We start from the raw sequence: 16,220 nt of genomic DNA, 5'->3' as shown, positions 1-16,220 counted from the left end.
GATTTATACCATTTCCTGGGAGACAGGTATAATTAGTTTCTAACCAAGATAATATCAGAATAAAAGGAAGGACTCAAAATAGCTACTGGTTTAAAATCTTTCTTATACCTGTATTAGAACAACTGCAGCCGACTGTCTGTCTCTCATCATCAAGGTTCCTGATACCTCAGTAAATTCAGTATAATGAGGAGGCGTTATATTCCAGTGTATCACGATCTCACCAAAAATCCCTGGGCCACGTGTCAGGCTGCAGGTAAGACCACAAATACAGATTCGATTTTCTGCCCTTAGTAGTTAATTTCCAATATCATACTGTTGAGCACAACAGAAATGCTATTAGCACTGAGAAGACTGAGATCTTCACAATTCTTTGTTCAATGAGAAAACATTCTTGCAGTTTTTGACTCCTGTGCTGTATATTCTGACCTTCTTTAAAAATACAGTTCTAAGTTTAAACATAGTTCTCATTTTAGAAGAGATAATAATATACAGCAATCAAGAAATGCTTGAAAAATATGGATCTTCATTGCTTCTGAAATTGTCCTTTATATGGAAAAATGAGAGATTCTCCTACCTAATAAGAGCAGTCCCATTATAACTGCCAGAAGGTTCTCCAATCAGAACATGCTGGAATGAATGAGCTATTCCAACCACCCCAGAAGCTCCTTCATCACCCAAAATAAGGATGGTGGCCAGACCTATGGAAAGAATAAAGCTTCTAACAGTAACTATTTTTTTTGAAATGTACAACTGAAAGTTAAATTATGAAAATTTTGTGAATTTTAAGCATTGGCTGCCTAGAAAGACTGTAGAAGCCCTACCCTTTAATCTTCAGTTTGATAAAACCCTCAGCAAACTGGTTTAATTGGGAACTATCCTTTAGCATGGTTTTCCACTAATTGAACATCCTGCATGGTCCCTTACAATGAAAACTAATTTATGGTTCTTACAGGACTAAAGCTGGGTTTGATTGCTTTTTGTTAAAGAATTCCTTCTGCACAGTGTTAACTACGTTTCTGTATTTTGCTTGCTTTTTCATGCCTGAACACAGCATTTTAAACCAACAATTAATTTAGAATGAAAAAATATGACCTAAAATTCTCATTCATTTCTTCAGACAAGTAAACAACAGATGGAAAAAAAGACTGATACTCCAAAACAGTCAAAGAACCCGCATCAAAGAACACTGCAAAACTCAACACACATAAGCACCACAGTCTAATATGAACAGGCTTACTAGAATTCTCATATGAAGTGCCTAAAAATAGAATGTAGTTCAATTATTTACCGTTTACAGGAGATATCTCTGCATCACCAGCAGAGATTAGCTGAATGGTAAATGTTTCATTCCCTTCCAGGATACCATCTTCTACAGCACGTATAACAATAAACTTCTGGGATTCAGTCTGGATCACAAGCAGACCAGAAGATACATATATATTTATGTACATATGAAGTGAAACAACAACAAAAAAATATATATATACAGTATTATACTGTGCAAAATACTACTTGTCATCAACAATCTATGTGAACTATGCATCTACTTGGTATATTCTGAACCTTTTTTTAAAAAGAAATTTCTGGTTTACCTAAAATGTTTTCTCACAGATTAATAAACAGTAAAAATTGCCACTTAAGCATTATATTCTATCCAAGAAATACTCTGAATATTTTCAACAGTATAACAATTGGTGTTATTTTTAAGTTGTATTCTCATGACATTTTCAGCCTAGAGGAAACATACTGAATATAATATGGAAGATTATGAGTAATAGATCATAGCAAATTCCTAGCCAGTCCACATTTTCGGCAGAAGGTAAATGCTTTGAGAAGAATACAGGAAAAAGTGTTTATAACTTCAGTAGACCATATGAACATACCTGTATTCTTGCATGTATGCATACAACTTAAGAGTAACATATGTAAGAATAAAAACTATTTTTAGGCCTACCAGAAGAAATGTGCCAGTAAATTGAAATAAAACTTTGCTTGATACCCATGTCTTACAAAAAAGTTATATTTCAGCAAATTAAAAGAAAAAAAAAAAAAGTTATACAAAAGTTATACCTATTTAAAGCAGAGTAGCTTTGTACAGTCAGAAAAACTTATACCTTATTTTAAAACATGTTTATTAACTAAATATTTTCAGTAGTATGTAAAATACAATATTAAAATAACAACAGCTTGACAATACCCAGTACTTAATCTCTTGTTTCAGTGCTTGATCCTGCCATGAAATTCAAAGACAGACAAAACTGTACAATTTGAAAATTACTAGGGTGGCTTTTATTCAACTTTGAAATCTGCGAAGGTTGAGCATTCTTCATGTTTCTCATTTCTTCAAATTTATTTTTTGATTGTATGATAATGGAACAGAATAATTGTTCCTATAATCATTACTCACATGCAGTATATTGCTGTTCCTCTTAACAATAAAAACAACTCGTATTTGAGAAGCCTGTTTTCCTGTTGATAACATTATATTGCTTTAGAAGGAACATAACAGCTTTCCTCATCAGTTCAAACTAACCTTTTTCTAGTGTTTTCATATTTAGTAATCTCTAGCTTAATAAACACGTAACAAGAAGCATTCCAACAAATTCATGATGAAAATGAAAAATCTATAGATCAAAGAATAAGAAATCATTAATTACTGTAACAGAAATACCTCATTAAAGTGAAGGGTACCATTCAGAGGGGTCAGGTCATGTTCAGCAGCCTCTTCAAGAATCCATATCACTTTAACTGCTCCCTGTCCACCTGGACTTCGACTTACAGTGAGCAGTGCAATCGCTGCAGAGTCATCAGGTGTCTGAGGTTCCTTCACTGTTATCTGAAGAAGAAAGAAGAAGAGGAAGAAGAAAAAAGGTTTTAGCATCTATACTGACTTGGAAAAAAAAAATTAAAAAAAAAATCTGCTAGCAAATATGAGTCACAAAGTTTCTTTTGTATGGTCAAAACAATTGCAGGCAATGATTCACAAGCAGTCACCAGTAAAATGGACAGCAGAAGAATCACTCACTGTCAATCAGTTAGATGAGAAATGTTTTGTGATTTCTTTCCAAACTTTAGTTTCAGTAACAAAGATTATTAAAAATCCATTTTAATATTCAGCAAAATCCTACCTTGGATATCTTGGATAATTAGTACACAGAATTAAAATGCCCTGATATAGAAGTCCAAGTCTACGCTGCAGTGCTTTCATTGGCATAATCATCAAACACAGTTAGACAATGACAAGCACTAATATGCCTTTTGTAGAACCATAGATTGGTTTGGGTTTGAAGAGGCCTTTAAGATCATCTAGTTCCAACCTCCCTGCAGGGACACATCCCACTAGACCAGATTGACACCAAGTCTCATCCAGCCTGGCCTTGAGTGTCTCCAGGAGGGGGCATTCACAACCTCTCTGGGCAACCTGTTCCAATCACCACACTTACAGTAAAGAATTTTTTCCTAATATCTAGGCTAAATCTAGCCTCTTCCAGTTGTTAATCATTTCCCTTTGCCCTATCTCTGCACGTGCTGATAAAAAGTCCCTTCCCAGCTTTCCTGTAGACCCTTGTCAGGTATTGGAAGGCTGCTATAAGGTATTCCCTGAGCCTTCTCTTCTCTAGGCTTAAGTGCCGTACATCTCTCAGCTGTTCACATAAGTGTGGTGTTCCAGTCCTCTGATCATCTCCATGTCCATCCTCTGGACCCACTCCAACAGCTACATGTCCTTCTCATGTTGGGGGATCCAGAACTGCATGCAGTAGTCCAGGTGAGGTATCATGAGAGCACAGTAGGGGGGCAGAATCGCCTCCCTTGATCTGCTGCCTGTCAATCTTCTCATGATGCAACCCATTTTCAGTGAAAGAATTGTCTTCCAGTGTAATGAAGGGTTATCAAAATCAGCTATGTATTAGTGACACAAATCCACAATCCTTCTTTTGCAAAAAATAAAAAAATAGCACAATCCAAATTAAATCAAACTCACATATTTTTCTTCAAAACCAAATACTCCAACAGGGGAATCATTGGGTGGAATAGCAACAGTTACTAGTGTTTCATCTCCAAGTCTTGCACCACCGGTTACCCTCACTAAAGCAATTTTGAAGATCTCAAGGAATTCAACTTCACTATCATCTATGATTGAAATTTCTATTTCTCCTGTAGCCTGGAAGAAATAAAATAAATAAATAAATAGATAGATAGATAAAACCTAATTTTCATTTCTAATACTCTACATTAATTTTTTGAAAAATGTGAAATGTTAAATAAATAAATTTTGTCTAATTATAGGTAAGCACACATTGTTTGATTGTGCTCATTTCTTACTAGTATATTCTCACACACAGGTAAGACCACATTGTAATTCAGCCTCAATTTTGCTCAAAAGGTATACTTTCCTATTGTAAAGATCAGTTTTCCTGACATAAATATTTTCTGTATACACCAAGTATTTTCAGGGGCAGTATGTAATTTAAAACTAAAGAAACATGCAGGCATATTCTGAAAGTTTGTAGAGACGATAGGTTATATGACAGATTTTTAGGGTAAAGGCCTTTATTATAAGAAATTATGGCTTCAATTAGAGGTACCAAAGGCATACATTCCTCTCTGGTCAATATTTTAACTAAATATATTACAAATACAATTACATTGTGCTCTTCCATGTTAAAGCACTGAAGCTGGGAGAATCATTCATATCCTAAGGGCGTAAATAAAATGTTTTCAATGAATGGATGAAAATTCTACTGGTAGAAAATGTGAGATACTCTTAAGTTGAAAATCAGGGATAAACTTTAAGCAAGTGCTTACCTGCCCATCTGCAAATGTAAGGTTTCCATATGATGGAGTAAAGTCTTCAAAACCAGCAGTTAAAAGAATGGCTTCCCAATACAGAACTGCTGACCCAAACCTCCCAGCTTGTCGAACAACTGGAAGTTTCAGGATATTATGTGGTGGTGGTACCTCATAACCAGCAACAGTTCCAGTTTTATCCTGTAAATTCAACAAATTCTATTTATTGGCTGACTTTGGGATAAGAATGAATAAACAAATCATAATCACTTGTAAACTGATATGAATTTAGCACTGGTCTTGTATAGCAAAAGTACTGATTAGATGACATCCTGAGGTTCCTCTCAGAAAATTACGAGACTCATTTTAGCACTTCCCTAATAAGTTTCATATGTTAATTGTTTAGAAAATTCCAAGACAGAACTGCTTGTCTGACACCTGGCCTATTTATCCTGAACAATTCACTGTCATAAACCCTATTAGAATAATATCAAAAGTGGTCTGAAATCAGAGACTTTCCTGCTGGAATGTGACTAAATATTCTTCATTCAAGTTCACTTACCTTCGTAACACTGAAACAAAATATTCCTCTTGCATCATCATTTTCTTCAATTGTTATTTCAGCTATTTCTAAACCAATCCTCTTCACACTTGGCTGACCTCTAGTGAAAGAATTGATCAGCTGCACATCAGTAATATTGATTCTAAATGCTTCCTGTAATTCTGGAACGTCGTCCTGCAAAATAATTTTTTAAATATAGTTTGTTTGTTTGTTTTTCTCCTACAAAGTACTAGGATTAAGTTATAACTATAAATTTTATAATTTTGTAAACTTTATAAACTTTATAGGTTTGATAAAATTAGAGTACATGCATAAAGATGGCACTACTTTCTGGGATGCTGTCCGAGAACTTGGGATCATGTGAAAGCTAAGAGAGAATACCTTTGCTAAATTTTAGAATCTAAAGTTGGTAGTCAGATTCCAAACCTACTGAAACAATAGTTGGAATTTCTGGCTGATACTTCTTTCTCCTGTCTAAAATATCGGGTGGTCAGATTTCAGAAACTAAACTACAACAAATAAAACAATATCTATGTGTTAAATGTGTTCAAATAATTCATATATTTTTAGTGAAAAATTAACATTTTTCAAACAACAGAACAAATCTGTTAATATGCATGTAAGGTAAAATAAATTCTCCATAAAACTGCAGTAATTTTCAAAAACAACGGGTATTTAAGACATTTACATTTTTATCCTTTTCAAGAATATTTACTTCTTAAAAACAAACAAAGCAAACTACTTAGTTCCCTCCCAGTTAACAGTATGAAAATCCTTTTCAAATAGATGACTATAGTAAATTACTAGTAATTTATCAGTGTCAGATGATGCAAGAATCCCAACCTTAGTCTCTTCTGGAATACTAAGTCCTTTTCTTAAAAAAGAAACAGTAATATTCTTCATTTCTTTAAAATAAATTACTGGCTGAAGTGAATCAGGCTACTCACTGGTAAAATGGTAATCATGACAGAAGTTACTGTTGCATTCTCCATCATAATGACTGTCTTTTTTTCTATTATATAATCCTCATTCTCTGTTGCTTGGTTGGAAAGGGGAAGGTCCAAGTTAGGTTCGGCACTCAACCGAACTGCAATATCTCCACTAAATCCTTGCTCACGAACAATTTGCAAAGTAACAGTAGTGGAATTAATTTGTCCTATAAAAAGGAGGGGAAAAAAAAGATGAAGCATGTGATTGTTTTAAACCGTTGTTCTGCTTGATTTCCAGCTTGCCTAATTGGAGCTCCTTACTACAGTCCACTTCAGCTCAGCTTAGCAACAGAACCATACTTGGCTCATGCAAATAAACAGACACAGATGATGTAAACACATAACAGTTTGTAAGCCAGGAAATTATTTTTAAAAAGTACATAGAGGAATAAAGAAATACTCAATATGTACAGCTTTAAATGCTTTCTAAACAAACTTTTATTTCAGTATTGCTGTTCTTACTCATTTTTCCTTCAAAACTCCAATCATACTGCTTTTGCCTGGTCTTTACCTGCCTAGGAGATCACCATTAATCATAATAACAGAAATCTTAACTGTAGCCAGTCATTCTGGTTGTATGTTTTACAAGAAGCCATTTTGCCTTTCTGTAAAACAGACTTTGAAGAAAATTAGATGCACTTTTACCACTAAGGCTAAGTTCTCTTTTTAGGGAAAGTAGATTTGCATTTTTTTCCAGTGAACTAAACACAACATCTAGCTAAAAGTTAGGGATTGGAGAACTTGAAGAGATAAAAAATCAGCAGCCTTTGTACTTCAAAATAGTTTCGTCAAACTAATTATTTGTATTTATTAATTACTGTACTAATTAGCTACTATTTCACAATAGCACATTTTCTACTAGGAAGTAAGAAAATCCCTTCACTGCTTATTGGCCTTAAAATAGAACACACAAAGAGATTTTAGCTGCATTAATATTCTGATGGAAAATGTGGAAAATGTACATCTCATAAAAATATTTTTTTCTACAGATGGGATATTAAATTGCCAGGAAAATTTCAATTGGGCTTTTGAAGTATTAATAGCTTATCTTTCCATTCTCCCAGCCAGCTGCTGGAAAGACACCAGGCTTGCACAGAGTGCTGGAGGAATCAGTTGCCTGCATTCCTGGGCCAGTAGAGAGAGCAGGAGCTAAAGCACCACTGTAATTCTCCTCAGGCAAGCCACGTGTTCAGCCCTTTAAAGTCTGATATCATCCAGTCAAATTAGCTGGTAAGCAGAAAATTTCAGTTTTCTTGAAATGTAATACACCTTTGTTCTACTTCCTTCTATCCTCCCCTGTCTGTTTTTGACATTTCCCAAGAAAGGACTTTTTCTGTAAATTATTTTAATCGGATTATGAATTGAATCAAATAGGCAAATTTGCTTTCTACATAAACAGAAGGATTTTATGTGCTAGTAAAATACAAGATGCCAAGGTTTTGATAGTTTAGCCCCTACAAAACAATGAAACAATGTTGACATGCTCAACACCACAGACAGCATGCAGTGAAACTGCATACTTAGGTATTCTTAAAGATATTTCTACTACATAATTTGTGTTAAAAAACACTGATCTTTAAGATAAACACATAACCAATTTTATCTGAAAAAAAGAGTTATCTTAAAAAATACATGTAAGTTTTACAACAATCAATAAACAGACCTACCTTCTGGCTCTGTGACTTTAACGAAGAGAGAGTTTGTATGCCAGCCAATCACACCATGTGGGGAATCACTAGGTAAAATGGTCAGTATTGCTCTTGATCTTTTGGGATCAATGATAGCTCCTCTCGTAGTATCTTGAACACCCACAGTGGTAACATGAGTGAGGGTGATAGCCACAGTCTCTGAAAGCTCTGCAGCACTGTCTGCAAGAATTGTCAGTGTGATTGTGGACAGTGCTTGACCTTCTGAAAATGTAATCTAAAAGGTTTTAGGGGGAGGGAAAAGAAAAAATACAAACATTTTCTCAGAGCTGTCATTCTATTTTATTCTGCATAACTCTAGCCCAGCAGTGCCCCATGTCAGCTATGTTGGGTGTGCACTGAGAGAGCAGATACAAGGGAGGAAAATGCTACTTTGCAATAGCAGCTGGGAGAGAGAAGTGAGAGATCAGAGATAAACTTATTAAACTGCCTTTATCTCAATCAACGAAGTCCTCTGACTTTTATTCTACACCTATCTTGTTGAGAAGGGCAGAGTAAGAGTACAACTCTTGGGGCCTGGAAGACAGCCAAGGGCAACCCAAGACTATATATACTATATAACTATATCAAAAGTATGATGAATGTGTAATATGTAACAGCTTCACTACTAATTGAAAGATTGCCAAGTCAGCAGTTTTGTAAGTCGTTTCCCTTGTGTCCTCCGTTTAAAATGATTGATGAATGCTTTGTCCAACTATCTTCTTTTCATTTTTAAATTCAAAAGACCAGACAGTTTACCAGGTCACTCTCAGAAACAAAGACAGATATACATATAAATTCATTAATCTACACCTATAGTGTAAATTAAGCAGAACTTTACAGTGAATTATGTTACACTTACACTTTCATTTCTGCCTATTTCTACCTGCAAAAGTCTGCAGGAAAGCCATGCAGCATCCTCTTTTGATTCATTCCAATCTAGAATCTTTTCATACTTCATATGCTGCATTTCAGGCCCATTATTTCTAGTAGTAAAGCTTCTTTCTAAAATCTTTTGGCCCTTATTCCCATAGCTGTGACTTATATTAGAGCTCCGCAACCTCATGGATCACAGGGTTTTGTTTCTTTAATAGATGGCCCCTAGGTGGAGGCACTTGACCTAAAGAACCCTGGCTCCATAAGTTCTAAAGCCTATAAAGCTCCAGCCAGCAGAAAATATTAGATGATTTGGCAGAATAGCTACATTTCACAAAAGGAAGAATGGAAAATGGGAACAGGATACTACAGATAAGCATTTCTACTGCCTGGACAGAACTGCAATATCAGGTTCTAAAGAGTCATGTTGTAGTATTATGTGACTGACAAAAACAAGAACTGCTAACATTGCAGGGAAGGACTAGGAAGCCAAAATTAACAGAACAGGGCAATATTACAAGTACTGCAAGTACTACTTTTTTCCCACTGGTCCACACCAATTTTCTGAGGTAATACAGTCAGTGCTTCTTTAATATCAATTATGTACATACCATTCCTGAAGCTGGAAATACATCACTTATGCTCCCATTAGCTATCCATTCTACTGTAACTCGTCCATATGTTCCTACTAAACGTTCAACATTCAAAGTGATTAAACTGTCCTGTTCCATTTCTTCAACCTGCTTAAATAAAGAATTCTGGGAAACACAGAAGAGCAAAACACCAAGGTTATTTTCTACTACAGAAAAGTTTATTTAGAGATCTTGGTATTCAAAGAGGACAATGACATCAAGAATCAATAAACTTGTCAGACAAGTATATTGTAGACAAATATATATTAATCAGTTAACTTTATATGACCTATCAAGGTAGGTTCCATATATGTTAGAACTGAAAATGTCAGGCCTCTTTAGCCTATAGCAAAAAAGACAAGTCTTAATTTATTTTCTGAGTATATTATTTTATGTTCAGACTGTATGTAGTAGGAAAACAATTGGAAATATAAAAGAGATTAATATTTAGTGCAATTATTTTTGTTATTTGTCCACCTCAAACAAGTCCAGATGCAAAGCTTCATTTCAGATGACTTTTCTGCCTTTTACATCTTCAGTTTGTGTTTAGTATATCCCTGTCTGGTTGTCTTCTACAGTGTTTGCAGATTTAAGAACTAATCTTTCCAAATACTACGTTCCACCTGACATTTTTTCCAAGGAATTCCTTCTGTTCTGGTAGACTGATTCACCTTATGACATAACCCAATTAGTGTATTTTCCAGGGGAAAAGGCTGAGAAAGACATTTATTATTATTATTATTATTATTTTTTTTTTCTTGGTTCAAAGCTCTCTTCATGAGGCCTTTTTGGTTATAAGACTAACTGACAACTGCAAATTATCTAATGCGGTGAGTGGTGGGTGTCAGCATGCCACCATGCTTCTGCTCATCAAGATAAGCAGAAGTGGGATAAGCAGTCTTTTTCAGGGGTATGGCTTGAAGGAACTGACCACTCCAAAAGGCAGTAATGCTTGTGCATGGCAATGAAGGCACCACTCCCTGCTGACTTATCTGTTCAGCCAGGTGTGTCACACTAACAGAGAGAAAAAGAAGGAAAAAAAAACACCTGAGAAGCGGAGAGATAAAATACTCTCTGCTAAGCTAAGGGACTGTGGAGACAAATTCCCAAAGAAAATAAACTTTTGATGGAGGAATACCCTAAAAGAAAAAGAAGAAAACCTCTATGAAAGAACTCCCCCAGGGCCTGTTCGCTGCATTTTACCCATTGTGTCCTAATCTCACCATCAGATATACACCTAGAAGAGAATCTCCTCTCCCTCCTATAATTGGAGCGAGACAAAGGCTCTTCAGGTTTGTTTACTGAATTCACTTGCACAATAAATAAGCAGCAAATAGATGCCATCAAATATGACATCTAAAAATTGAATTTTCAATTTGTTCGAAAACCAAGCTGATAAACTAATGTGTTGATCTAACGAAAAGGGATTTAAAAATCTCAAAATAGGGACTGTGAAACTTATGTCCTATCACCCAGTGTTTTACATACTCATATAGCAATGCTAAATAAATGTTACAAAGCACATTACTAGATGATATTAGAAAAAAAAAATAAAAAAATCTAGAAAAGCATTTTGAATATTACAGTTTTGGTATGTTCAGTTATTCAGAAATTACGTGTACATAATGATTTTAATGATTTACCTTAGGATTTTTACCTGAGCAAATGCAATGACTCCATAGGCATTGTCATTCGAAGGAATAATGATGTCAACAAAGCCATGAGAACCAATCTCTGCACCTCCTTTAGGATTTTTCAGCCACACTCTGAAGCATTCTTCCTCTTCTGGGATAGTGTCATCAAGGATATTGACAGCTATCAAAACTTCCATGTCCCCAGGATCAAGTATCAGTTCACCTGAACTGGCACAAAAACATGTGCATATAACAATTATAAATTTAGGATAGCTGAATAATGATCTTTCAAAGCACTGTTGTAAAAGGTACTGAACATTTTTGAGATGCAATTACTGTTTATATTGTTCTGGTAGCATTTTGGGTTAAAAGGGTATTTAACAAAATGGCAATAGATCATAAGGTAACTGAAAATAATTATGAATGCAATTCATAAAAAAAAACAAAACAAAACAAAACAAAAAAAGACTTTAAAATCAATAAAAAGTCATGACTAGAAGTCTTTCTTGTCTTATGTTCTAAAATCAGATGTAAGGTTATCTTAAACAGTGAAAAATTCTCTTTAATGTTCATAAAATAAGCTTATCGCACATAGAAACTTTAAACAGTTTATACTGTAACCAAATCAATACCAGAGAAAAAGAAATACAGGAGCTGTGAGACAAGCTATATAAAACAATAAAAACTTACCTGGGTATAAAATCTGACTGGTTGGAAACAGTGGTCAGTTCATAAATCTGGGAGTTGGACTCCATGGACAAAACAATCAAGCTCTTGCTGGAGTTCAAAGATCTCGCAATAGCTGATGTGATACGATTCGCATATGGGGCTTCTAGCACTATAGAGAATGAGTTTGCTTCTGAGTTCCAAGAATACAGTATTGTTAAATCCTTGCCAGCTAGCAGGATGTGAACTACAAGGAACAAAGAAAATAAATAAATAAATAATTTTTAGTGATACATATATTTAAAAGCTTAATATCAGAGATGTTCTTTGTAGATCACTGTTTATACTAAATTTTATGGTTTGATAAATAAATACCACAAAAAAGAGCATATCTCTTTTTACAGTTCCATCAGTATAAAATAGGATTTGCAGAAATATTTTCATTAAAGTCTTACCTAAACCTGAAGGGGGCATGAAGACATGGATGTTACTGACACCATTCACTGGAAGAGACTGAAAGTGTCTAAAAGTAGACTGTCCTGTCTCCCAGATAAAAATTTCAGAAGAATTTCCAGATTCTACAAAGAATCAAAATAACAAAGATCACATTATTTGCCACCTTTTAGTCAAGTCACACACTAGTGGCCCTTCAAAAGTCAGTGTTTGGTAGTTTTATTTATGAAGTGAGACAGACTATTTGTGATGCCCATGTGAAGGAGTGAACTGCAACATAAACACATAAGAAGCTACAGGGACAAAATACAACAAGCATAATAAAATACATATGTATTATAAAATACATATGTATATGTACATATGTTCTTTGCTGACCAACAATCTCCGCAGAACAAAAAGCTCAGCAAAGCTTAGAATGAGTGTGATCAGCAGGTAGATGAGTAGTTGTTATCCCCAGTGTTGCTGGGAAAAAAATTGTTTAATTGTTTAATGAGTATTTGAAAACAAACACAGTGCTTTTATTTTTAGAGAGAAAAAGCAGAAATTACTTCCATGAAATATTTATTAGGGTTAAAGTGTTATTGAGAGTTGTTAACCCCCAGTAAGGATTCAATCCGTATCTGAAGTCCTTTACCACAAATGCCTTTGCTATTGAACAAACTCTCATATACTTAGTAATCTCTTTCATTGTTTACTGCTGAATACCTTTTGCAGTAATTAAATAGATATCAGATCCAGAAATCCAGGACTCCATATGTTTTACTTCTTTTTCTGGTACTTCATGAAGCCTCCTAAATTCACTATTCAACCACTGGTACAAGAGCATGTTTTGGCTGGTATTTGATAAAGAAACTAACATATACATAAAGCCTCCTCTGGGAAACAAGTCTACATTTTGAACTCCGTAAAGTGGAAGCTGATGATGCAGAAGAAATGTGTTTCTATTCCACTGGAAGATCTGTGGAAATATGAAAATATTTCTTTATATATTCTTAATTAGCACTAAGAAAAAAGAAAGCAAATGCCACAAAAATTGCAAAGATTTACTGTAAACTGAATTCCTAGTTTCTAAGATGGACCGTATATTAAGACAAGTCCACTGGTAAGCAGCTGTAACTGCTCCCTGGATAAACAGGTTTATGTTCATAACACATTTTTGTCCCTTACAGTGTATATGCTAAATTTTAAAAATGAAATAATACTAGCAGTAAAAACAGAACAGATGTAAATTATATGCTCATGATCAATATTCATGCATACAAACAAGCCTAAGAACAAACTTATCAATTTATGATAGAATCAGAAGTAAGTTCTTTGAAATATATGCATATAGATTTACTATTTTGCTTTCATTTCTCCAATTAAACAAACCACCCACATGAGAGCCAGAGAAAACTGAAGAATATCCAAACCTGGATGGAAGTGGAACTAGTTGGATGGCTCACAATAATCAAATAGTCTTCATCCTTCACAGCAAAATGTTTCACATGTCTGGTATCCAGAACAGACAGCGTCTGCATCTGTGAGGAAAATTTGACAAAAAATTTAAAAAAAAGAAAAAAAAAAAAAAGGGGGGGGGGGGTGATTGTTTGTATACAAATAAGTATATGTGTGTGTGTGTATACATATATATAGATGGATGGGTATATATGTATACATAAGTATATGCAAATATACTTATTAAAGTCATCTAGTATTTCAGAAATCCCCAAATAGTTCAGCTCATAGAATGATTTTTTTTGCATAACATGGCTGGACTGGATGACCTTCCCAAGGTCCTGGATAATCTATTCTATGTTATGATTTTATAAGTAAAATAGATTTACCCACAACAATCTGCGTCCAGGCATGAATGTATACACACTGTTGTCAGAAGCTCCCTGTCCATCTCCTCCATGGCTAATGACAATGTAGGAAGAACCACCGATTTGGTAAGACATGCAGCTTTTAGGATTCCACATGGTGAAATTCTTTGAGAGGAATAATAATAATAATATTAATAATATTTTAGGAAAAAATATAAATAAATGTTAATTTATTCCTTATTCACTAGCATCAAATACCAAAGTGTTTGGAAACCAACATTTACCTGAACAGGAATAAACACTCCTTTCCACTGGTAGACAGTAGAAAATGTAGCTGGAGGCACATGCAACAGAACACCATACAACACTTCTCCTGAGTTAAAGAAACACCAATCATACACCGACTCTTCCACAAAACTTTGCAAAACAGACAGGACACTGATTCCATCCTCTGCAACACAGTAAAAGAAAACACTGTTTACTACTAGCTGACACTTGAAGTTTATGCTAATCCCACATCTTCTGCCAAAACCAGTATTAAGTGTCTTAGTACTTGTTTTAAGTGTACGTAAATGCATAGAAACAGAATAATGCTGATAATATAATCAGAGTTAAGCAATAAATTTATTTTTCATTTGTTATGACTACATAGCAGTGGTCCATGGGCAATATAAGTCTGACTCACAATGATTAATTTTGGAATGCCACTAAGAAGATTAGCTACATAGCAAGTAGTGAAAAAACTAACAGAGAAACTACAAGATGTTCATGTTTTGTTCTAATCTTTCTCATTAACCAGGCAGTCATGCCACTAAGGTTCTTAAATTGCAAAAGCTGTTCAGCTGGCTTACAGCAAAAAAGCACTGTGTTATTGAAACTAAATTTCAGGATCTGAATTCGCAGCATAAGGCAGATGTTAGACCCATTGCTGAGAACAACATTATGTTGATCCAGGCTCAAAGATCAGGCATTTCACTTTCTTTTCAGTTCAGTCTGGGTCAGGAGTATACAAATCAAATGCGGAATAAAGAATGATTAGCACAGAAACAGGAACAAGAGGGCAGAGATGGGAGGATAACTTCCTTCAGTGCAAGTGCAAAATGGAACAAACTTAAAGTGGTCATTAAATGATAGCCTCCCACAAATGCATTGCAGTAGGCACACTGCAACAGTAGGCACACGTAAGACAGAAAAGCATGTCACAGCCTTTTTTCAAAATAATATTATGACGCATGTATGTAAACCATGTCATTTATAGTAAGTTAGGAAAATCATGAATTACAAGTAGCAAATAAAAATCTATGCATATTTTTTAAAGCGTAGTGACAGCGTTGTTCATATTATCAGTGAAGATATTACTGAAACTATGGCAGAAGAGGCTGATGACAGGGTGACTCTTAAGCAGATAAGCCATTTTATGTGAAGAAATTCTACATACTCAAAGAACATAACCATTTTTAATCAGCCCTGTGTTTGGTTAGTTTCTTATTATCTCTATTTTGACAAATTCAACAGACATTCTCCATAAAGTAAACGTACTGATGCCAAATGCAGTGTTTGACTGTGTCTCCCACTCAACGCTCACAGATGTGTTGAGCCCATTAGTCCGTGAAACTTTTAAATAAGCTGTTGTGTTGGCTTCTTCAATGATAAGGAAATTTGTCCTAAGTTTGAGAACCATAATAATAAATAAATAAATAAATAAATAAAAGAGAGAGAGAGAGAAAGAATTATTTTCATAATATAATGTAAAATAAGATTTTCACAGAATAATTCCAGATACATCAGTTAGGATTGCCCACTGTTTCTTATCCTAATGCTTTGGCAAAATCATAGGCAATAAAACCAGATTTTTCTGTAGTCTGAAATGTAACATACTATCTGCATGGTTGGAGCTGAATGATTTTTTAAAAAGTGATTCCATGCAGACCATTTGCTTCTGAAAAACATCCTTCAGGAAAACTGTATCTTACACAGGCTGAAAAATGTATGTAAAGTATAAAATGTATGACTTCCAGGGTATTCACTTATTCATTTGACATCTGGGGCTCTTAGCATGGCTACTAGTAGACTACTACTATAGTGGAATGTACAGGCAATAATTAAGTATTGATATATGAAAAAAAA

The 16,220-nt window shown here is 34.6% G+C and overlaps 1 protein-coding gene across 1 annotated transcript in view; it reads right to left on the bottom strand.

Moving 5' to 3' along the window:
* ADGRV1 (adhesion G protein-coupled receptor V1) overlaps nt 1–16,220 on the bottom strand; it is a 259,889-nt gene that overhangs the window by 160,051 nt on the left and 83,618 nt on the right. The window contains exons 45-62 of the mRNA XM_072360423.1: nt 15,633–15,757; nt 14,378–14,544; nt 14,115–14,258; nt 13,701–13,808; nt 12,994–13,246; nt 12,288–12,410; nt 11,857–12,079; nt 11,190–11,394; nt 9,512–9,658; nt 8,007–8,262; nt 6,298–6,506; nt 5,351–5,524; nt 4,807–4,989; nt 3,983–4,162; nt 2,672–2,836; nt 1,289–1,406; nt 575–698; nt 109–247 (exon numbers count right to left, since the gene is read on the bottom strand). Coding sequence (XP_072216524.1) covers nt 109–247; nt 575–698; nt 1,289–1,406; nt 2,672–2,836; nt 3,983–4,162; nt 4,807–4,989; nt 5,351–5,524; nt 6,298–6,506; nt 8,007–8,262; nt 9,512–9,658; nt 11,190–11,394; nt 11,857–12,079; nt 12,288–12,410; nt 12,994–13,246; nt 13,701–13,808; nt 14,115–14,258; nt 14,378–14,544; nt 15,633–15,757 — 3,043 coding nt within the window. The remainder of the gene's footprint in view (nt 1–108; nt 248–574; nt 699–1,288; nt 1,407–2,671; nt 2,837–3,982; nt 4,163–4,806; nt 4,990–5,350; nt 5,525–6,297; nt 6,507–8,006; nt 8,263–9,511; nt 9,659–11,189; nt 11,395–11,856; nt 12,080–12,287; nt 12,411–12,993; nt 13,247–13,700; nt 13,809–14,114; nt 14,259–14,377; nt 14,545–15,632; nt 15,758–16,220) is intronic.

This window comes from Excalfactoria chinensis, chromosome Z (genome assembly GCF_039878825.1).
Source record: "Excalfactoria chinensis isolate bCotChi1 chromosome Z, bCotChi1.hap2, whole genome shotgun sequence".
Lineage (NCBI taxonomy): Eukaryota > Metazoa > Chordata > Aves > Galliformes > Phasianidae > Excalfactoria > Excalfactoria chinensis.
Note: the sequence above shows the minus strand (reverse complement) of the source record. Positions and strands in the feature narration are given on the sequence as shown.